The sequence below is a fragment of the Symphalangus syndactylus genome, chromosome 3 (genome assembly GCF_028878055.3).
Source record: "Symphalangus syndactylus isolate Jambi chromosome 3, NHGRI_mSymSyn1-v2.1_pri, whole genome shotgun sequence".
Taxonomy (NCBI): domain Eukaryota; kingdom Metazoa; phylum Chordata; class Mammalia; order Primates; family Hylobatidae; genus Symphalangus; species Symphalangus syndactylus.
The window spans coordinates 141,593,317-141,617,971 of NC_072425.2; the positions used below are offsets into that span (position 1 = coordinate 141,593,317).

The 24,655-nt window shown below is 38.6% G+C and overlaps 2 protein-coding genes across 5 annotated transcripts in view; one reads left to right on the top strand and one right to left on the bottom strand.

Annotated features, from left to right (window-relative positions):
* SIAE (sialic acid acetylesterase) overlaps window positions 1–449 on the bottom strand; it is a 38,939-nt gene extending 38,490 nt beyond the window's left edge. The window contains exon 1 of one of the 2 annotated variants that reach the window (XM_055273576.2): window positions 95–449. In XM_055273576.2, coding sequence (XP_055129551.1) covers window positions 95–161 — 67 coding nt within the window. In that variant the 5' untranslated portion in view covers window positions 162–449. The remainder of the gene's footprint in view (window positions 1–94) is intronic. The other variant, XM_063635593.1, reaches the window with a different exon arrangement.
* Window positions 368–23,868, top strand: SPA17 (sperm autoantigenic protein 17). Of its 3 annotated transcripts, none has more exons than XM_055273582.2 (6): window positions 368–435; window positions 1,719–1,899; window positions 7,897–7,967; window positions 18,316–18,402; window positions 20,931–21,070; window positions 22,807–23,139. In XM_055273582.2, exons 2-6 carry the CDS (start codon window positions 1,746–1,748, stop codon window positions 22,871–22,873), a joined length of 519 nt encoding a protein of 172 aa, XP_055129557.1. In that variant the 5' UTR covers window positions 368–435; window positions 1,719–1,745; the 3' UTR covers window positions 22,874–23,139. The 3 variants fall into 3 exon arrangements, with proteins under 3 accessions (XP_055129557.1, XP_055129558.1, XP_063491664.1); XM_063635594.1 differs by lacking the exon at window positions 368–435 and adding an exon at window positions 850–976 and having other exon boundaries at window positions 22,807–23,868; XM_055273583.1 differs by lacking the exon at window positions 22,807–23,139 and having other exon boundaries at window positions 20,931–21,267.
* The last annotated feature ends 787 nt before the right edge of the window (window positions 23,869–24,655 follow it).

The following is a 24,655-nucleotide window of genomic DNA, read 5'->3' on the forward strand; positions in this document are numbered from 1 at the left end:
AAAGGGGCGCGGATCCGAGTCCCGCAGGGGACACGGGGTCTTGGAGCCCGCACAGGCTGAGGGGCAGGGCTCCGGCCGAGCCGGGCCACCTCACCTGCACTTCTGTCGGCCCAGAGGATTAATGGCAGCACCAGCCCGAGTACAAGCCCCGGCGCGACCATGCTTGCAAGGATCTGCCCGCCGCCCCGGACTGGGAAGGTGGACTCCCGGCAGGGCCGGGGCCTGGGCAGGGGCGAGGCCGGCTCCACCCTTTTGCAGTCCTCGGAGCCTCCCGCGACCTCAGGACTGGGCTGTGCTCGCCCCTTCTCGGCCGCCGTAGGTTTTTTTTTTTTTTTTTTTTTTTTTTTTTTTTTTTTTTTTTTTTAAAGAAAAAACGGTTACCCAGCAACGAGAAAAACAACCGGAACCGGCGGCACCAGCTCGGAGAGAAAGGAGGTGAGGCCGCTTCCCCACTTCCTCTCCGACACCAAGACCTAGCCTTTTCCCTTCGTCTCTCGCATTCTCTCAGCATCCCAGACACAGCCTGGGAGCCCTGGGCCGTTTGGGAGCCGAGGCAGCCCATTCTGTGCGAGTCTGAAATCCCAGGTCCTCAACATCCCGCCCCCGACTAGACCGGTCTGCCCCCTCCGCCCGCCCTCCTCTGCCCACATTGGTTCAGAATCTCGCCAGCCCTTTTCACCACCCTAATGGTTCGATACCCCCATCTACTGCTTCCTCAGAAAAAGCAAAAGAGAGGAGTCAGGCGTGGTGGCGCGCGCCTGTAATCCCAGTTGCTCGGAAGGCTGAGGCGGGAGCATCGCTGGAGCCCAGGAGTTCGAGACCAGAGACCCCGTCTCAAAGAAAAAAAAAAAACGATGAAACGAGAACCCTCCATAGTCTGAGCCTCATTAAACCGTCTGGTTCTCCCAACCTGGACCCCTACCACGGCCTCCGCCTCTATTCCGCATTGACGCACACTCTCACATTAACAGGCCAGGTCCGGGAGGATTCTTCTCATACTCAGTAGCTCAGCCCGCTGCTTAGCAGCTACCCTTAATCTAGCCCTTCTATTTCAAGACAGAAAGAGACAGCCTGGTCAAGAAGAAACCGGAAAATATAAGAATTCTAAAACTTTAGAGGCTGGGATTGCAAAATCATGACACACAGCCCCATCCCATCCCATCCCCCCCTCACACACACGCACGCATAACCCCATTCCACAGTACAAAGGTGTTCGAAGCATTGTGGGTCATGCTTCAGAAGTGGCAGCAAAGGGAAAGATTGTGCAACTTCTTCATTCAACAAATTAATTTCTAGAACCAGGACTAATTTCTACTTTAAAAAAAAATAGACCTCAAAGAAGGTCTTCTCAGCAATTGATAATGAATTCAATTTAACTTTTTAGCAATCATTCTCTCTCAATTCCTGTGTGATAGCAAAAATTACCCTTACCTTTTGAGCATATAAAGGGTAAAGAGAAAAAGTCATATTGAAAATTATGGGTTTTTTGCAGGGTTTTAAATGATTTGGCCTAGTGAATGGGTCTGTGTTTGTATTATTCTAATTCACAATGGAGACTTCAAAACTCTTTGGAAGAAATGGATGGGCTTGGGTTGTGTTGGGGAAAAAAGAATTCAAGTCCAAATATATGGGTCTCAGAAATAATTTGTTGGCATAGCTGTGATTATATAAGTAAAATCAGACAAATTTAAAGACAGTACTCTTTAATGAATCTTTAGGTTCCATAGGCAGTTCTTACCAAGAAGATGTCGATTCCATTCTCCAACACCCACTACCGAATTCCACAAGGATTTGGGAATCTTCTTGAAGGGCTGACACGCGAGATTCTGAGAGAGCAACCGGACAATATACCAGCTTTTGCAGCAGCCTATTTTGAGAGCCTTCTAGAGAAAAGAGAGAGTAAGCTTTCTAAAATTAGTCATTTTTTAAAATAAGAAACTAAGCATTTGTTTATGGTTAAGACCATCTCCATTCTGCAGAAAGCCTTTCTGAGGCAGGGAGTTTCAGATAACAGTTCTTGCTCTTTGAAACAGTATGTACCTCTTTGATATGTTCTCTTAAATTCGTTTCATATTATCGAAGATTACCAGTTCATTGTTCAGACCATCTTCATTGTATTTCTCACGGACATATAGCATGGAAGGTAACTGCAAAAGAGCATACATTTCTCGGGAGAAATCAGTGGGGGAAAAAAAGATCATACAGTCTACCCTCGCCACGTTCCAGCACACTGTTCCTGTGCATCCCTGGCAGCTGACTATTATTCCTGAGATGAGTATCTGTGGTTTCCTTTCAATTTTGATTCCTTCCATTTGAAAGTATTATAAGTGCTGCAAAAAGAATTCTGCACTCCTTAAATAAACTGATATTCACTGGGGTATATGAAACTGTTCTGCAATAACGGCACAGACAAACTGATTTGAAAGGTGGACTACCAGCTTGGAAAGGTAGACTACCAGCTTGGAAAGGTAATTTATATTCTTTATGCTAAGTTCCATCCTGCACAGAGACCCAGATGCCCACTAACAGTAACTCTTTGGTTGAAAGCCAAAGCAAAATTCCTTCACTCCTGTAAATAAAATTTACAAATCCCCAACCTTGAAGGTTTATGACTGTCAGGACTTTAACAGTTTTGTACTAAAAACCTATCCTTAGCCAGACATGGTGGTGCACACCTTTAGTACCAGCTACTCAGGGGCTGAGGCAGGAGGATCACTTGAGCCCAGGGATTCAAGACAGTACTGAGCTATGATTAAACTTGTGAATAGCCACTGCACTCCATCCTGGGCAACATAGTCCCCTTTCCCACTACCACGACCCCCGCTCCAACCCCCAGAAAGCCATTCTTGATTAGAACATCCATTTTGTGTAAATTCTTGTCATCATTACTTTTTATTACAGTATTCTAACAGAGTGGTAAAGGTAACTAGAAATAGGCACAAGCAAACAAACATTCTATTGTAATCATTTTATAGTGGAAGAAAACCTAGCACAAGGGTAGAATTAAAACAACTCCCACACACACTGCATAGCTCCACCCCTTGCTTTTTTCGCCCTGCCCTAGCAGAGCTCAAAATCTCTGCCAATTTCCTGAATGTTGCTGGTCTTTTCCATATCCGGTCAGTGTGAATATTTGTTGCACAGTCTGAAACTTTAAATATTTTCCACTGAAAACATTTGATAAACTATATTTAGAAGAGGAACGTTATTAAGAGAAATCATTTGGCAATAGACTTGGGGGCCTATTTGAGGGCAGAGGTAGGAGGAGGGTAAGGATTGAAAAACTACCTATCAGGCATTATGCTGATTACCTTGGTAACAAAATTGTCTCTACATCAAAGCCCCTTAACACAGAGTTTAACCATGTAACAAATCTGCACGTGTATCCCTTGAACCTAAAATAAAAGTTGGAAGGGGAAAACAATTAAATTATTTGGGAAAATAGGTGAATTATAATGAACGTTAATTTTATTATAAGATTAACTACGAATTCTTGCAGTAAAAGTCTTTAGTCATTTATTTAATTTTAGAACTCAGAAACATTCCATTATAAAAACATTTGCGTCATTGTTACTGAATCACAATAATTAAAGCAAATGATGATTCAGATTAATGGTCTCAGGACACTAGCTCTCTAATAAACAATGGGTAAAACCATTTGAAAAAATTGTAAGCACCACACCCAATTCCACCCATGTCAACCAAAGACAAATTATCTAGAAGATATAGGTATCAGAATTCAGTCTCTTCAAAAAGGAAAAAAACCAATCATTATGGACCTCTGGCTCAGTCTCCCACACGATGCAAGAATTCCCTTGCCAGCATTCATCATAGGTGGTTACTACTCTTAATTTTTATTTTTGTGACAGGAAACATGTTAGTATATGATTTAAATGGTATTTCAGGTCACTAGGAAAAAGGTGGACTTTTTATTATTTTAAGATAAAGAAGGAAAAAGATGAAATTGTATCAATTTCTTATACACAAGGACAAATTCCAAATTAGTCGAGTATATAAATATTTTTTAAAAGAAACCATACAGATACTAGAAGAAAATATGGATGAATTTATGTATAAGAGAAGAAAAAATTTTGCCAGCTAAATTGCTTTAATTGCTTCAAAAATTCGGAAGCAATTAGAGAAAAGATTGTTATAAATTGACAACATAAAAGTAAACTTTTACATGAGAAAAAGCACTGTGAGGAAGACAAAACTACAAAAGACAAAAAAAAATATTTGCAATTTATATCCCAATGGGTTAATAGCCCTAATAAATAAATAGTTTGTAAAAACAGTGTGTTATAGGCTTATAGAACCCAGTAGAAAATATTGGCAAGAGATGTGAGCAAATAATTCACACAAAAATGAATGCGAATGGCACTTATGAAAATATATTCAAACTAATTCATAATAACAGAAGTCCAAACCAAAACTACACTGAGCTACCAATAACAACCTCTCCATTACATTGGCAAAAAGCCAACATGCTCTGTAGGCTGTGGGATAATAAGCATTTATATACATTGCTGGTAGATAAGCAAAATGCCATAACTTCTGGGAGGGGAACTTAGCAATACCTACCAAAATTATATATGTGTTTAACCTTTGACCTGGAAGTGCCACTTCTACACTTTTCAGAGCATCATTCTTTGTAGAAACAACCCCAATATCCATAGGAGTTTGAGTGAACAAACTATAACACATCTACACAACTGAATTATATATATAGCTGTTTTCAAAAATGAGAACGATCTCTCAATAATACTATGGATGATACTGTGGAGTGATTTTCAGGATATATTCAGTGAAAACAGCAAGATAGGGAAAAGTGTGCTTAGTGTGCTACCATTTTTTTTAACACAGACGGGGGTCTCACGATGTTGTCCAGGCTGGCCTCAAACTCCTGGGCTCAAGTGATGATCCTCCTGCCTCAGCCTCTCAAAGCACTGGAATAACAGCTGTGAGAAACAACACCTGGCCAGTATGCTATCATTTAACAAAAGAGGTTGATGAATACATAACTGTTTGTGTGTGTGTGTGTGTGTGTGTGTGTGTGTGTGTGTGTGTGTGTGTATTTGCCACAGGGTTTGGCTCTGGCTCTGTCACCCAGGCTGGAGTGCAGTGGTGTAATTGTGGCTCCACTGCCACCTCCCAGGCTCAAGCAGTCTTCCCACTTCAGCCTCCTGAGTAGTTGGAACTACAGGCATGCACAAACACGCTGGGCTAATGTTTGTTTTGGGGAGGTGTTTTGTTTTGTTTTGTTTTGTTTTGTTTTGTTTTGTTTTGTAGAGACAGTGTTTTGCCGTGTTACCCAGGCTGGTCTTGAACTCCTGAGCTCAAGCATCCGCCAGCCTCCGCCTCCTAAAGTGCTGGGATTACAGGCATGAGGCACCATGCCCAGCTTTGTTTATATTTTTAAATGGAAAAGTAAATGTTTAAAAACTTAACATTTACCTTTAGGAGAAAGTGAACAGGGTAGAGAGAACATGATAGAAAATATCTTGAATTTCGAATCATAAAAGGTTAACATAGTTATAATTTTAAATTTAAAATTGTTAAGCTACTCGGGAGGCTGAGGCAAGGGAATGGCTTGAACCCAGGAGGCGGAGGTTGCAGTGAGCCGAGATCGCACCACTGCACTCCAGCCTGGCGACAGAGTGAGACTCTGTCTCAAAAAAAAAAGCAGTTTCTAAAATGTAAAAGCAAAATGAAACATATGAGCCTAACTAGTATAGACTGGGTGACATAACCACACAGAAAGGAATTATTTCAAGTGATATTAAAATGGAGTAATTTGACCATACATGCCTAGTACATATATCCTAAAAACAAAATGAACTTTAAAAAAAAACCCTAAGCTATTTTCAGTAATCATTGTTAATCATATTATGGTACGGTTATTCTGAAATTATATATTGAAATTGTATATTGTAGAACAAAGCAAGTAAGCAACTAAGCTAGTGTTATTAGGAAGAAGATTTTTGGTGTAGGAAAAACAACATACAATTATGAAAATGAAAGAGGTTAATAAAATCCTGTAATCTTAAATTTGAGTTGAAAAATATCACTGTGACCTCATGTTTTCTCTTTAAAAAATGAAAGAAGTATTTTCTAGCTCTGTACATTAAAGGTCTCAAAACAATGACCAACCCAGTACCAGTGAGCACCCAGCTTCTAGGCTGTCATCTCTAGATACCATTCCCAGGAATGAGGGCTTCTTGGAAAACAAGCGAATTTCATGAACTTGGCAGGAAATATACCAGATTAGGCTGAACGTCTTGCCATACCAGAGAACAAGGAAGCTATCAAAGGTTACTAGAGGTGTTTCCAAAGGACTCAGGAACATTTGAGCACCTGAATAAGCTACCACTGGACAAATGTTTAATAATTAGAGCATCAATAAGAATAATATGTGCATTGGATTGAAATGCATCCATTTTCTTAAACATTTGTGAATTTGTGATGGTTAAAAAAAAACTCATTGGTCATCTTGAGAGGATCCTAGGAATCCAACTGATTATTCTGAAAACTGGTAAATAAAAGGAAAGAACTAAACCTTTAACCTTTCTTTTCTGTAAGAACTGTTCTTCAGAGTAACCAAACGGTTGATGAGGAAAAGTTTTCCTTAATGAGTACTCCAGAAAATAAAGAAGTATTGATCAAATTAGAGCATTACTATTTCACAACCCCTAAAGAAATGATCTAAGCAAGGATCATCAGGGGGCCAATACAAATTATAAAATGAGTAACCAGATATTATAAATTTATGACAGAATTACACAGCACTACCAATCAAGTGTACTTGCAGAAAAAAAATCAAACCATCAAACCCGAACTAGATCAAACCTATACAGCTAGCTACAGGAAATTCAAAGGCAGAAGAACTTGTTAAAAGCCACCATGGGGATAGTCAGAAACATCTGAACTGTGAAAAACTCCAAAGGGAAAATGACCTAATTTCATCAACAGATAAATTGCAAGGAAAGAATAGGGGCTGGGGGATCTTCCTTTAAAAGAAATTTAAAAGACATACAAAGAGCTGTGTGTACCCGTTTTCGGAGTCCTGATTTGAACCAACAAATAAATAGACAATGGAAGGAATTTGGATAGTGGACTGAATAGTTGAGGATATTGAGGAATTATTAATATTTTTAGTATTTTGAAGTATGATAATGGTGTTGTGGTTTTTATTTTAAAAGAGTATATATTGAGATACATTCTGAAATAAATAATTGTAGATAAAATAACAGGATGCATGGGGTTGGGTTAAAAATAATCAGAAAAAAGTGCAGAAAAATAATCAGAAGAAAAGGTTATAGATAAAATAATCATGGGTTGATCATTGAATCTAGACAATATGCTCATGGGAGTTTGTTATCATATCTACTTTTTAAGTTTGAAATTTTCATAATATAAAGAAAAAACTTGTTTAAAAATAAATCCCTCTGCTTGTCTGTGTCAACTGTCTACATAATATACTTCATTTAAAAAAATTTCTCCCATCTTTCACTTTTCCAAACTTTCTGACAGCTTAGCATTTAGGTTTATACATTTTTCTGTGTTTACTAATACATGTTCTAAGTGTCTACATTTATATTTAAATACTGGCATTTGTTCTTTTTCCCATTTTATTATAAATTCTATGAAGGCAGAAATTAAGTTTTTAGTGCTTTTCTAAATATCCCCAAAGGCTCATCCAATGTTCAGTTGGTTATCATATATTTAATAATCACTGGTAACGTCTGCAGTGCTAGGCTATGTACAATGTCAATAAGATTTTGGACTGCCAGTAAAGAACCTGTAATTTGAAACAAGAAACTTATACTTTTGTTACTATTCCACATTTATCTTAATGAATTCAAATAAATCTGAAGTTATTATATTTTTATTATTTAGAAACCAACTTTGATCCAGCAGAATGGGGGAGTAAGGTAGAAGACCGCTTCTATAACAATCATGCATTCGAGGTATGGTCCTTTGAAGCTGTTGGATTTGGCTATTTCTTCTCTCCGTCTACAGCTAGCGATTATTAGGCTATCCCCAGAATTGTGAGAATTATGTGAGGAGGCATCACAAATAACTTAATAAATCTTTTTAATTGTGCTGGGATTTTTTGCTGAGAATATTTTTCTAAAGTATCTGAGTCATGTACAGATATTTCACTTAAGTTTAACGATGAACAACAGGAAGAAGGTGCTTAAAAGTTATGAATAATTATTTCATCATTTATTCTTCAAATGTTTTCAGCATCACAGTGCTAAGCAATAGCAGGTACTCCACAAATAATTACTGAATTAATAGATGATATTTCATAGACCAAAACACTATTAGTCCAATTATTTCATTATCATTGATATGATATTATTGATACAAAAGACTGGTTAGAATTAAAGATGGTAATGGTGTAGTTTTCTCTATAAAGCTAGTTTTCTCTATAAGGCTAGTTTTTTCAGAGTCTGAGCCTTTCTCTTTAGCAGCTTTACAAAGACAGTTTCCTCAAAAAAATTAAGCCCTAAACCACAGGCACTAATTGCTTGTAAGGAATCAGTGTCCTGATTTGTATCTAGAATGGTTCTGGTTAGGTACCATCCTTGGGAGAACTGAGAAAAGAGCCTCTCAAAACATTCTCTGTGTTCCATGGTTCAGATAATGAATGCTGGTTGAGAAAGGCTATGTGGAATCAGCATTATTGGCATCAACTGGAAACTTGATAGAAATTCAGAGTCTCACAGGAAACATGAAAAACAAGGAAATATGAAACCCCAGAATGAACACAACAGTTCTCCAGCAATAGATCATAACCGGAATGAAATTCTTAAAGTCTCAGATAAGGAACTCAAAATACTGATTTTTAAATATGGTCAGTGAGGTGCAAGAGAAATCTGAAAACCAATACAAAGAACTCAGTGAAACAATTCAGGATATGAATGAAAAATTTTACAAGGGGATAGATTTTTATTCTTAAAAAAACTCTAATATAAATTCTGGAATTGAAGAATTTATTGAAGGAAATATAAAATACATTCAAAAGATTTAACAATAGACTAGACTAAGTAGAACAAAAAAATTTTAGAACTTGAATACAGGTCTGAAACAATCCAGTAAGACAAAAATAAAGAATAAACAAAGCCTTTAAGACATTTGGGACAACATAAAGCAGCTGAATATTTGAATTATTGGTATCCCCAAGGACAAAAAGATCAGAAGGCTCAGAAAACCTATTTAATGCAATAATAGATGAAGACATCACAAGTCTAGCAAGAGATTTAAACATCCAGATATAGGAGGTGCAGTGATTCCCTAAACAAATACAATGCAAAAAAAAAAAAGTTTTCCCCACAGCACATTAAAATCAAGCTATCTAAAGTCAAAGAGTGAATTCTAAAAACAGCAAGATGAAAACATCTCATCAACTGTGAGGGAAACCCAATCAGACTAATAACCATACTTCTCAGCAGAAACCTGACAGGCCAGGAGAGAGTGGGATGATAATTCAAAGAGCTGAAAGAAAACAACTATCAGCCAAGAATTCTATATCCAGCAAAATTTACTTTCATAAATGAAGGAGAAATAAAATATTTCCCAAACAAGCAAATGCCGAGGGCATTCGTCTGTACTAGGCTGGCCCTACAAGAAGTGTTCAAGGAAATCCTAAACTTGGAACCAAAAAAATGGCATTTAGCATCATGAAAACAAAGGAAAGTGTAAAACTCACTGTTAAAGCGATCACACAAAGGAGGAACAGAAATGAATCAAATGGCACCACTACAGAATTCCACCAATCCACAATGACAAACAGGAAGAGAAAAAGAAACAATGTATAAAATAACCAGAACGCAATTAACAACATGACAAAAGGAACAAAACTCCACATATCAATAATAACTTTAAACATATATGGATTAAATGCTCAACATAAAAGCTATAGACTGGCTGAATGGATCTCTTTAAAAAAACAAAACAAAACATGATTCCACTATATGCTGCTAATAAGAAACTCACCTTACCTGTAAAAACATTTAGACTGAAAATAAAGAGGTGGAAAAAGATATTCCATGCCAACAGAAACCAAAAGCAAGCAGAAGTAGCTATAGTTGTATTAGGTAACAGTAAAAAACAACAATAAACAAGTTTATTTTATAATGATAAAGGGATCAATTCAGTAAGAGGATATAACAATTGTAAATATATACACACCCAGCACTGGAGCAACCAGATTCATTAAAAAAAATTACTATGTCTAAAGACAGAGGTAGACTGCAATACAATAATAGTGAGGGGCTTCAACACCCCACTCATAGCATTAGACAAATTATCTAGACAGAAAATCAACAAAGTAACTGATATCATTTGGCTGTGTCCCCACCCAAATCTCATCTTGAATCGTAGTTCCCATAATCCCCATATGTTGTGGGAGGGATGCAGTGGGAGGTAATTGAATCATGGGGGGTGATGGTTTAATAAGGGGCTTTTTCCCCCTTTGCTCAGCTCTCATTCTCTCTCCTGCCACCCTGTGAATAGATGCCTTCCACCATGATTGTAAGTTTTCTGAGGCCTCCTCAGCCATGCAGAACTGTGAATCAATTAAACCTCTTTTCTTAATAAATTACCCAGTCTCAGGTATTTCTTCATAGCAGCGTAAGAACAAACTAATACACTAATTTTTTTTTTTTTGAGGCAGAGTCCCATTCTGTCACCCAAGCTGGAGTGCAGTGGCACAATCTTGGCTCACTGGAACTCCTGCCTCCTGGGTTCCAGTGATTCTCCTGCCTCAGCCTCCCGAGTAGCTGGAATTACAGGTGCATGCCACCACGCTCAGCTAATTTTTGTATTTTGTATTTTCAACATGTTGGCCAGGCTGGTCTCAAACTCCCGGCCTCAAGTGATCCATCCACCTCGGCTTCCCAAATTACTGGGATTATAGGCATGAGCCACTGCTCCTAGCCTAATACAGTAAATTGGTACTGCAGAGAGTGAGGCATTACTGGAAAGATACCCAAAAATGTGGAAGCAACTTTTGAACTGGGTAACAGGCAGAGAGGTTCGAACTATTTGGAGGGCTCAGAAGACAGGAAGATGTTGGAAAGTCTGGAACTTCCTAGAGACTTGTTGAATGGCTTTGACCAAAATGCTGATAGTGATATGGACAACGAAGTCCAGGCTAAGGTGGTCTAAGATGAAGATGAGGAACTTGTTGAGAACTGGAGTAAAGGTCACTCTTACTATGCAAAGAAACTGGCAGCATTTTGCCCCTTCCCTAAAGATCTGTGGAACTTTGAACTTGAGAGAGATAATTTACGGTATCTGGCGGAGGAAATTTCTAAGCAGCAAAGCATTCAAGAGGAAGCAGATCATAAAAGTTCGGAAAATTTGCAGCCTGATGACACAATGGAAAGAAAACCCCATTTTCTGGGGAGAAATTCAAGCTGGCTGCAGAAATTTGCATAAGTAATGAGAAGCCAAATGTTAATCACCAAGACAATGGGGAAAATGTCTCCAGGGTATGTCAGAGACCTTCACAGCAACCTCCCATCACAAGACTGGAGGCATAGGAGGGAAAAATGGTTGCCTCGGCCAGACCCAGGGCTCCCCTGCTCTGTGCAGCCTCGGGACATGGTGCCCTGTGTCCCAGCTGCTTCAGCTCCAGCTCTGGTTAAAAGGGGCCAATGTACAGTTCAGGCCATTGCATCAGGGGGTGCAGACCCCAAGCTTTGGTGGCTTACATGTGGTGTTGAGCCTGTGGGTCCACAGAAGTCAAGAATTGAGGTTTGGGAAACTCCACCTAGATTTCAGAGGATGTATGGAAACACCTGGATGTCCAGGCAGAAGTTTGCTGCAGGTGCAGAGCCCCCATGGAGAACCTCTACTAGGGTAGTGCAGAAGGGAAACGTGAGATCGGAGCCCACACAGAGTCCCCACTGGGGCACTGCCTGGTGGAGCTGTGAGAAGAGGGCCACCATCCTCTAGACCCTAGAATGGTAGATCCACCAACAGCTTGCACTATGCACATGGAAAAGCTGCACACACTCAATGCCAGCCCAGGAAAGCAGCCAGGAAGGGAGCGCTTTACCCTGCAAAACCTCACGTTTCCCTTCTGCACTACCCTAGTAGAGGTTCTCCATGGGGGCCCTGCACCTGCAGCAAACTTCTGCCTGGACATCCAGGTGTTTCCATACATCCTCTGAAATCTAGGTGGAGTTTCCCAAACCTCAATTCTTGACTTCTGTGGACCCACAGGCTCAACACCACATGTAAGCCACCAAGGCTTGGGGTCTGCACCCCCTGAAGCAATGGCCTGAACTGTACATTGGCCCCTTCCCAAGGCCATGGGAGCCGACCTCTTGCATCAGCACACCATGGATATGAGACATAGACTCAAAGAAGATCATTTTGGAACTTTAAAGTTTAATGACTGCCCTGTCGGATTTCAGACTTACATGGGGCCTATAGCACCTTTGTTTTGGGCAGTTTCTCCCATTTGGAGCAGGTGTATTTACCCAATGCCTGTACCCCCATTGTATCTGGGAAGTAACTAACTTGCTTTTGATTTTACAGGCTCATAGGCATAAGGAACTTGCCTTGTCTCAAATAAGACTGAACTTGGACTTTTGGGTTAATGCTGGAATGAGTTAAGACTTTGGGGGACTGTTGGAAAGGCATGATTCTGTTTTGAAATGTGAAAGCATGAGATTTCGGAGGGGCCAGGGGCCAAATGATATGCTTTGGCTGTGTCCTCACCCAAATCTCATCTTGAATTGTAGTTCTCGTAATTCCCACATATCATGGGAGGGATCTCCTGGAGGTAATGGAATCATGGATGGGGGGGAGTGGTTTTATAAGGGGCTTTTCCCTCTTTGCCCCGCTCTCATTCTCTCTCTTGCCACCCTTTGAAGAGGTGCCCTCTGCCTTGATTGTAAGTTTCCTGAGGCCTCCCCAGCCATGCAGAACTGTGAATCAATTAAACCTCTTTTCTTTATAAATTACCCAGTCTCAGGTATTTCTTCATAGCACTGTGAGAATGGACTGATACAATAGCATTGGACTTAAATTTGACTTTAAACAAATGGACCTAACAGACATTTACAGAACATTCTACCCAACAACTGCAGAATATATATTCTTTTCATCAGCACATTCTCAAAGATAGACCATATTGTGTTAGGGCACAAAACAAGTCTCAACAAATTTTAAAAAGTCAAAATAATATCAAGTATCTTGTCAGACCACAGTGGAATTAAACTAAAATTCAATACCAAGAGGAGCTTTGGAAATGATACAAATACATGGAAATTAACAACATGTTTCTGAATGTCTATGGGATCAAAAAAGAACTTAAGACAGAAATTTTAAAAAACTGTTTGAAACAAATGAAAACGAAACACAACATAACAAAACCTATGGTATACAGAAAAAGTAGTGCTAAGAGAGAAGTTGATAGCAATAAATGCCTACGTCAAAAATGTAGAAAGATTACAAATTAACAATTAAAGGATGAACTCAAGCAACTTGAAAAGCAAGAACAAACCAAACAATAGCAGAAGAGAGAACAAAGATCAGAGCAAAACTAAATTAAAGACTAAAATAACAATACAAAGGATTAACAAAACAAAAAGTTGGTTCATTGAAAAGATAAATAAAATTGATAAATGGCTAGCTAGACTAACCAAGAAGAGAGAAGACCCAAATAAACAAAATCAGAAATGAAAAAGAAGACGTTACAACTGATAGCACAGAAATACAAATGGTCATCAGAGACCATTATGAACAATTATACACTCACAAACTGGAAAACATAGAGGAAATAGATAAATTCCTGGAAACATACAACCTACCAAGATTGAACCAGGAAGAAATAGACAACCTGAACAGACTAATAATGAGTAGCAAGATTGATTCTGTAATAAAAATCTCCCCCACCCCAACACCACCAAAAAACAGCCCAGGACTGGATGGATTCACAGCCAAATTCTACCCAGTTCTACATACAAAGGAAAACTAATACCAAGCCTCCTGAAACTATTCCAAAAAATTGAGAAGAACGGATTCTCCCTAACTCATTCTATGAGGCCAATATCACCCTAATACGAAAATGAGACAAGGACCCAACAAAAAGAGAAAACTGCAGACAAATATTCCTGATGAACATAGATTCAAAAATCCTCAACATAATACTAGCAAACAGAATCCAACAGCACATCAAAAAGGTAATACACTATGATAAAATCAGTTTTAAACCAGGGATGCAAGGATGGTTCAACATATGCAAATTAATAAATGTGATACATCACATCAACAAAATGAAAGACAAAAACCATATGCAGAAAAAGCATTTGATAAAATACAACATCCCTTCATGATAAAAACCCTCAACAAACTAGGCACAGAAGGAACATACCTCAAAACAATAAATGCCGTGTTCAAAAATCTCACAGCTAATATTATACTGAATGAGAAAAAGTTGAAAGCAATCCCCCAAAGAAGAGGAACAAGACAAGAATGCCCATTTTCACCCCTCCTATTCAACATAGTACTGGAAGTCCTAGCCAGAGCAATGAGGTAAGGGAAAGAAATAAAAAGCATCCATATTGGAAAAGAGGAAGTCACTTATCTCTGTTCACTGATATATATATGTATATATATTCAGAGTGGGATCTCACTCTGTCATCCAGGCTGGAGTGCCATGCTGTAATTATAGCTCACTATAGCCTTGGCCTCCTGGGCTCAAGGGATCCTCCCATCTTATCCTCCCAAGTTGCTAGGACTACAAACATGTGCCACCACACTGAATAATGTTTTTGTCTTTTGTAAAAACGGGCTTTTGCTATGGTGTCCAGGCAGGTCTCAAACTCCCAGCCTCAAGCGATCATCCTGCCTTGGCCTCCCAAAGTGCCAGGATTACAGGCATGTGCCATCATGACTGACTCCCAATATAATCTTATGTCTAGAAAAATCTAAAGACTCCACCAGAAAACTCTTAGATTTGTTAAATGAATTCAGTAAAGTTGCAAGATACAAAATCAATGCACATAAATCATTAGCATTTCTATACACTAATAACAGTCTAACTGAGAAAGGAATCAAGAATGCAATCCCATTTATAACAGCTTTAAAAAACACATAGGAGTAAACGTAACCAAGGAGGTGAAAAAGCTGTACAAGAAAAACTACAAAACACTGATGAAACCAATTGAAGATGATACAAGCAAATGGAAAAGCATCACAGGCTCATGGATCAGAAGAATTAATATCTTTAAAATGACCATACTTCTGAAAACAATCTACAGATTCAGTGCTGTCCCTATCAAAGTACCAACTCACTTTTCACAGAATTGAGAAAAACAGTCCTAAAATTCATATGGAATCAAAAAAGAGTCCAAGTAGCCAAAGCAATCCTTACAGGACGAACAAAACTGGAGACATCACATTACCTGACTTCAAGTGATATTATAGGTTGGTGCAAAAGTAATTGCCATTTTTGCTATTACTTTTAGTGGAAAAGACCGCAATTACTTTTGCACTAACCTAATACAAGGCTATAGTAACTGAAACAGCATAGAACTGGTATAAAAACAGATACATAGATCAACGGAATAGAGGAGAGGAGCCAGAAATAAAGCATATACATATAGCTAACTGATCTTTAGCAAAGCTGATAAGACCATATATGGTAGAAAGGACATCCTCTTCAATAAATAGTGCTAGCAAAATTGAAGAGCCATATATAGAAAAACGAAACTGGACCCCTATCTCCCATCGTACACAAAAATCAACTCATCATGGATTAAAGACTTAAACATAAGACCTAAAACTGTAAAAATACTAGAAGAAAACCTAGGAGAAACTTTTCTGGATATTGGTCTAGGCAAAGAAGGTATGACTAAGATCACAAAAGCACAGGCAACAAAAACAAAAATAGACAAATGGGATTTAATTAAGCTAAAAAGTTTCTGCACAGTAAAAGAAATAATCAACAGAGTGAAGAGATAAGCTGTTGAATGGGAGAAATTACTTGCAAACTATTCATCCAACAAGGGACTAATATCCAAAATACACAAGGGAGTCCAACAATTCAACAACAACAAAAAATAAGTAATCTGATTAAAAAGTGGGCAAAGGGCTGGGCATGGTGGTTCATGCCTGTAATCCCAGCACTTTGGGAGGCAAGGCAGGAAGATTGCTTGAGCCCAGGAGCTTGACATTAGCATGTGCAACATGGTGAAACCCATCTCTTCAAAAAATCAGCCAGATGTGGTGGTGTGCACCTGTAGTCCCCAGCTACTTGGGAGGCTAAGGTGAGAGGACTACTTGAGCCCACAGGTCAAAGCTGTAGTGCACTCCAGCCTGGGCAACAGAGTGAGACCCTGTCTCAAAAAAAGAAAAAGAAAAAGAAAAAAGATCTTGGAAAAGGATATGAATAGAGATTTTTTAGAAGAAGACATACAGATGTCCAACAGGTATATTAAAAAATGCTCAATATCACTAATCATCAGAGAAGTACAAATCAAAATTACAATACGATATTATCTTACCCCACTCAGAATGGCTACTATGAAAAAGACAAAAGAGTAACAGATACTGGCAAGGATGCAGGGAAAGGAGAACTCTTATACACTGTTGTCAGGAATGTAAATTAGTACAGCCTCTAAGGAAAGCAGTATGGAGATTTCACAAATAACTAAAAATAAAATGACCATTCAGTCCAGCAATCTCTCTGCTAGGTATCTACCCAAAGGAAAATAAATCAATATATCAAAAGATACCTTCATTTTTATGTTGTTTGCAGCACCATTCAGAACAGCAAAGATATGGAATCAACCTAAGTGTCTGTCCAATGGATGAATGAATAAGGAAAATATGGGATATATGCACAATAGAATACAATTCAGCCATAATAAAGAATGAAGTCGTGTCTTTTCCAGCAACGTGGATGAAACAGGAGGCCATTATCTTAAGTGAAACAAGCCAGGCACAGAAAGACATGTAGTGCTTGTTTTCATTCATAAGTGGGTGCTGAAAAAATGTGTTTAAATGGACATAGACAGTGGAATGACAGATAATGGAGACTCAGAAGAGTGAGGAGAGGTGGGAGAAGGGAGAATAATGAGAAATTGGTTAAAGGCTAAAATGTACATTATTTGGGTGATGGACACCCTAAAAGCCCTGACTTGATCACCAATCCACACATGTAACAAAATTGTACATGTACTCCATAAATTTGTACAAATATAAAAGAAAAAGAAGAAATTCAAAGTATTGGGCCCCACTCCAGGTCTACAAATCAGAAGTTACATTTTTAAGAGATCATCAGCGTAATTCGTAGGTACATTAAAATTTGAGAACACTGCTCTAGACAACTGAGGTAGTACTATTAGCCACAAAGCACAGCAGATATTAGAATTGAAAAGAATTAACAAAGTTCAAGTTTTGGTGGTGTTCTCCAGTAGATTTGGGGAATTTCCTGAAGAAGGAGCTGTCACTTATCACATGAGTTTGAAAGTGAAGTTCCATCCATTTGTGCCTGCAGATATGGGTGTGTTCTGTGTATTTCCATTTTACTAGATTCTCTGTGCTCATGTTTTATTTGTATTCATGTTTTATCAAAATCAAAGGAATAATGTTGAAAGATTTTAAATACTTGCATCACATAGCAATTTTGGGGTGTTTCTTTTTTTAATTCTAAAGGCTTTATTTGATTAACTTATATATTCTTAAATTTTTGTTTTATGGGTTAAAGAAGCTCTTTCCATAGGTGTGAATTAGTAATGAAGGAAGACTTAAATAGCCATGTCAAAATAGGCAGAGGTGGTTTCTCCTTTTATATTTAAATCATAAAGCAAAACTCCACAGCAAAACTTACTTCTTTGACTAGTTTTAATCCATAAACGTCACTAAAAAGTCAATTTGATGTCACATTATGGAACACAATGCCATTTATTTTATTCCTATTTTAGAAACTATCGGAACCTCTTTTTTATACTTTGTTCAGGATTCATTACATCATCTTATCAACTTTTAGTATAGGACAGTGGTTTATTTTTAACATAAAACAGTGGTACACACATTCCGAAAGCAACAGATCAAACATTTTTGCCAATTATTTGGTCTTTAATATTTGTATACACATATTCCCTTAAGAGCTTTTATTATTTCTTCTTGTTTCAATGTATTTTCCTTATTAAAAGATAAATACATAGTATTTAATTCCCTCTATTTCTCAGTAATTTAAAGTAATATTTCATTACTTCTAAGCAGTTTGATACAAGACTTTGCTATTTTGGAAACATTGCTAATTGTGGCTCTCTCCTATCTGTCCAGGAGCAAGAACCACCTGCGAAAAGTGATACTAAACAAGAAAAGTCTCAGATATCTGGGAAGGAGGAAGAGACATCAGTCACCATCTTAGTATGTAATATTTTTCATGTACTATTGGATTCCTACAAAGAATGATATTGCCCAATTTAAAATTGAACTCCAAATATGAATGTCTGTTATCTTTATTGTCAAAATTATGATTTTACTTTCCAGATAATTAACATCAGTGATAAACTAACTGGTAGATAATTTTCAGCCATGCCTCTTATGATCAAAAATTCATTTTTCCCGTAAAAATGAAATCTTATTTTTCAAGATTGCTAATGGATGGAAAAATCTCCCTATGGGGAAGGGCAGACAGAACTCACAGCCCCAGTCATGATCCTTCAGATTCATCTTCCACTTTGGGAATTTTTCACTAATTGGTGCTGTCACCAATACACAATGGCAAATTTCAGAGATAACAAAAGGAAAATCACAGGGAATTACATATGGCCAAAATAATGGCTTTACAACAATGTGGCTTATTCATCTTCCATGCATAATGCTCTACAAAAATGCCTTTGTGCCTGATGTACTACATCCAAGCAGTCAAGACATAGCGGAGGCGGGGCATGGTGGCTCACATCTGTAATCCCAGCACTTTGGGAGGCCAAGGCAGGCAGATCACGAGGTCAGGAGATTGAGACCATCCTGGCTAACATGGTGAAACCCCATCTCTACTAAAAATACAAAAAATTAGCCGGGCATGGTGGCGGGCGCCTGTAGTTCCAGCTACTCGAGAGGCTGGGGCAGGAGAATGGCGTGAACCCGGGAGGCAGAGGTTGCAGTGAGCCAAGATCGCGCCACTGCACACCAGCCTGGGTGACAGGGCAAGGCTCCTTCTCAAAAAAAGAAAAAAAAAGACATAGCGAAGTCCACCCTCAAAGGCCCATGTTCAGTAATGTCACTTTAATAACTTGAAGTCAGCCACAATGAGAATATTAAAACCATGGCAAACACTGCAAATCAGGGCTTTGTTTCTTCTGGAAAGCCAGTTGTTAAAACACTTACCAGTACATCATTGTCTATATTCTTCATACTCCAGACTCTTGTAGACTAGGCCTCATAAGAAAGAAGAACTCACTCTCTAAAATGTCGAAGTTCAAACTTGTGAGCTCCTTTTTATGTCTCAGGTCCCAGGTAGTTACCCAAGAACTGGCAGCCAGAATGGATATCCCCTCAAGGAATACCCTACTTCCTACCTAATGATGCATTGCTTTTCCCTATAAGATTTACAGGTATTCCAGAATTGTATCTGGAATGTACAATGCCATTGGGTTGTACTGAAATAACATTACATTAGGATATAACAGGAAGATTAACATTAAGATGTAACAGGAAGTCAAGGAAGAAGAGAGTTTTATTTCCTTACGTCTTTCATAGGTGCTCTTACACAGGTTTTCACGAGTTTGAGTAGGGATCTCATTGATTTCCAACTTGAGTGTATTTGTTTGCCTATATTAGGATGTCATCTCGAAGAATTTTGTACCATTCTGTTTGCATTTAAAAGTTTAAGAGCTAGATTTGTCTCATTATTTATAATATGGGGATAGGAGGCTTGAGCAACCCAAAGGTCCGTTAATATGAGATTGAGTAAATATTAAAGTACATCAGTATAATATAATGATGTCATAAAAAAAGAATGGGCAGAGTTATACACTGACTAATAATACAGAAAAAGAGAACCAAGATATATCGTTACATGGAAAAAGTAGCTGCAGAACTTTGTGATTAGCATGATCTCATTTTTAAAATAAAAAGGCATATATATATATACCCACATGAATATATTTGCATATAGAGAAATTTTGGAAGGATGTAGATACTCAACTCATAATAATGGGTATCTCCCAGGAGCAGGATTTGGATAGGGGGAGAAAACTATCAATGCCAGTGACATTTGAGTTTTTAAAGTGTACACATGTCATTTCTATAATTTTAAAAGATATATTAAAAGCTATATATTCAATTGTACACTGAAGATTCATGCATTTTACTGTCTGTAAATTTATAGCTAAAAATTTATACCCAATTTTTTTAAAAGAGGGTATGTGCCAAAGTTCAACCAACCATGTTAAAACTGACATTATTGGACTAAATGGATTTCTCTTTGGCACCTCACTTTAAATGTATGACTATGATTAGCTAATCGTTGAGAAATTGAGAAGTTATTCTAATTCATTATATGTAATTGTGATTATTTTGAAACATAACATTTACAATTCTTTCTTCTTAACATTTTTACCATGCCTCAAGGATTCTTTCTTGTCCCCCCAACTCCCTAAAAAATGTTGTTGCTCAGGAAACTTAAATAGGCACTATTTTGGGGGAATGAAAGTTGGCAATGATCTTTTGTTGCAGAGACATATTAAAAGAGTGACAAAACAAAATGCCTGCTATTTTGGCATTTGCCATTTGGTACATATACAATGTGACAATATATGAAATTCCCTCAGGAAGCAACAGCTCTCAGATAGTTGCATCCCTAAAATGATTAAATTTTATCCATTTATTTTTGTGGCATCAAAAATATGGCATGTTTAAAGAGTCTCTTACTTTTTCTCCTTTCGATGAAGGACTCTTCTGAGGAAGATAAGGAAAAAGAAGAGGTTGCTGCTGTCAAAATCCAAGCTGCCTTCCGGGGACACATAGCCAGAGAGGAGGCAAAGAAAATGAAAACAAATAGTCTTCAAAATGAGGAAAAAGAGGAAAACAAGTGAGGACACTGGTTTTACCTCCAGGAAACATGAAAAATAATCCAAATCTATCAACCTTCTTATTAATGTCATTTTTTCCTGAGGAAGGAAGATTTGATGTTGTGAAATAACATTCATTGCTGTTGTGAAAATCTGTCATGAGCATTTGTTTAATAAGCATACCATTGAAACATGCCACTTGAAGATTTCTCTGAGATCATGAGTTTGTTTACACTTGTCTCAAGCCTATCTATAGAGACCCTTGGATTTAGAATTATAGAACTAAAGTATCTGAGATTACAGAGATCTCAGAGGTTATGTGTTCTAACCATTATTAAATGAATAAATCCTCTCTTTCACATCCCCCAAAAATGTTCTTTAGCTCCTGTTTCACTCCTAGTGATAAAGAATTTCACTGCTTTTTAAGGATAGTCTATTTAATTTTGGAATTTTTAGAAAGATAAGCTGGGACAAAAATCTGCCTCCTTCAGCCTGGCCAACATGGTGAAACCCCAAGTCTACTAAAAATACAAAAATTGGCCAGGCATGGTGGCGCACACCTGTAATCCCAGCTACTTGGGAGGCTGAGGCAGGAGAATCGCTTGAACCCGGGAAGTGGAGGCTGCAGTGAGCCGAGATCGCACCACTGCACTCCAGCCTGGGCGACAGAGCAAGACTCCGTCTCAAAACAAAACAAAAAAATAAAAACCTCTGCCTCCTTGTAAGTTTAACCCACTGGTTTTCATTTATCATACATGTATTCAATCATTTATTGAAAATGTATTGAGTACTATTCATGTGCTGGGAATTAGTAGTGAATACTTGTTCTTACACTCATGCAACTTACAATGCTTTATTGTTTTGCTCTCCAGAACCACACAGAACAAGACTAATAACATCATATTGTAAAAAGCAAAAGCTATCATATCATGCTGCCTTCTTCAGTTAAAACTTCCCAAGTTTTTAAATATACAAATGGTAATAATGCCTGTTTCACAAACTCAGAGGCTTTATCTCTTTTATGTTTTCAATGAGCCATTCAAATCCCCAGCGCCTTAGTTTTAGAAAGTTCAGTCTCTCCTTTTTGAGGCCTCTCCACCCTTGATTGTCCAAGAAACTGAGGGTCCGTGTCTTAGACCAAAGGGTGCAGTTCTTTTCCCAATATAAAGGGTAGAAAGTGGAGTCTTACCATTTAGTTAATGCTGTTGCCTTCTGCCATAATGTCATAGCATAGTCCAGCAGACTGAGGTGATTCTCTGGCTGTTTCCAGTTCCTGCCTGCACCATAGTGGATAGCCCATGATTTAGTTCCAGGATTACATCTCTCTTGGTTTATAGTCACAAAGCCAGTGTTCCCCCAAAGCTTAAAAACAAGCCAGGGTGGCTCAGTCCTGAGGAGCTTCTAAAACCAGGTATATGTTGTCACAACAAACACTCTCCTACAAACACTTTGATCCTTGTCCTGGGCTAGACATGCTCTTTCTGCAAAGCAGTTTTATCTCAGGTGCCTCACTGCCCTTCTCTGGCACTGAGCCTTTATCAGGCTCTGCAACAGAGCTTCCCCCAAGTGATCGCCACTCAAACACAGTTGATTCACACCAACCCTTTCAAGTTTGCGGCTTTCATTCTCTAATGTCTGCTCATACAGGCAGCCTTTCTCCTTCCAAAATCTTGCTGCCACTATAGAGAGTTTCATGCTAGCTAAACACAAGTCTCTAATATCCCCCTTCCTCTCCTCCTTAACCCCTCTCCTCCAGGCTTACAGAGGAAAAGAAATCAGTTCTCCTCCAGGATTCCAGCTGTTCGTCCCTCCCATTCCACTGAAAGCACCGGCTTCTAACACCTTCCCCTCTCAGACAGAGCCATCCTGCTTAGAGGATTGTCAAGGGGGGACCCAGAATTTGTGCAAAGACTTAGATTCCCTGACCTGGAGAGGAGATCAGAAGAGGAAAAAAGGGATTTTTTCCCTAGTGAATATATGGCAGGAAAAAAAAAAGAGATGAGTTAGCTTTTTCAGTAATTCTCTTGTTATACACATAAAGTGACTAACACTATGCATTACACACACACACACACACACACACAGATCTAGTGGTGGTGATATTTGTAGTGAAGGAGGAAAAGGAAAAGGTGAGCAATGGATGTGATATTACAAGAACAAGACATATGAATGACACTTTATTAGAACTTATCTGGTTTTCCTCTTATCTCTCTGGCTGTTCCTTCTCAATTCCCTTTACTGGTAACTCTTCAACTCCCCAACCACTAAATGCTAAGTGCCCTTAGGCTCAGTCTTTCTACCCCATTTCTACACTCACTTGATTTCCTGCAGTTTCATAGCTTTAAAATCCAATCTTCTTAATGATCACTCCCAGACCTTTCTCTCCTCTGCCTGCGAACTTCTATATTCAACTGCCTACATAACATCCCCATTTGGATGTCTATAGGCATCTCAAAAGTAACATATAAAAAATGACTCCTGATATTGCCCCCAAATCTGAAACTTCCCCCACACCCAAGTTTTTCCATTCAAAAATGGCTGCTCCATTCTTCCATTTGCTCAGGCCAAAAACCTTGGATTCATCTTTAATGCATCACTTTTTTTCACACCCCATATACAATCTATCAGCAAAACCTGTGGGCTGTACCTATAAAATAATACTCAGAATCTGCCTACTTCTCACCACTTCCATTGTTACCACCTTGGTCCTAGTTCCCATGATAGCTTTGTGAATTATTGCAATAACCTATATTGGCCAGTGATTATCTCACTACTACTGCACAAACCATTCCAAAGTCAGTGGTTTAAGACAATTATCTTTTCTCCTGGGTTTGCAGGTCAGTGGTAATGTAGCTGAGCTAGGTTGGATTACAACCTCAAGGTTAGGTTCAGGTCAGCTCTAAGCTGTGGGTTTGTGGGCTGACCGGAAGGTCTGCTTCAGGCTGTGGGCCCAAGGGTCAGCTGTAGCACAGCGCCTCTGCTTCATGTGTCCTATTCTGAGCCCCTGCTGAAAGACATTATCCAGGACAAGCTCTTCTCGTGCTGGTCACAGAAGACAAGCAGGAAAACCCAGCATGCAAGAATATTTCAAGCTTTTTCTCATATCACTTCCACTGACATCCCATATACAAAAGAAAGTCATCTAATGAAGCCCAAAGTGAGGAGGATGAGGAAATACACTGTTCACCAATAGCAAAGGCTTCATGTGTGCATAATACTACTACAGGGTAGTGAAGAATTGGGACCAGTAATTTCATCTACCACGATCTGCTTTCTTGATTATAATTATATCTTTACCACATGCAAAAATAGACCCACTCCTATCCCAAAACCCCTAAAAGTTCCATCACATTTTGAAGTCCAGGATCTCAAGATCTACATCAGGTCCAGATATAGCCCTTCTTGATATAGAGACCTATGAATTAAAATAGCAAGTATCTTTTTATCACATACCAAACATACAACAAATGATGGAATAGAGACAATAATAACCACAAAAAAATACTCTTATTCGCAAAGGGGAGAAATGGAAGCAGAGCACAGCCACTGGTCCATAACAATTAGGAAACCTCATTGGACAATGGTTGTCACGTTCCTCCATTGGA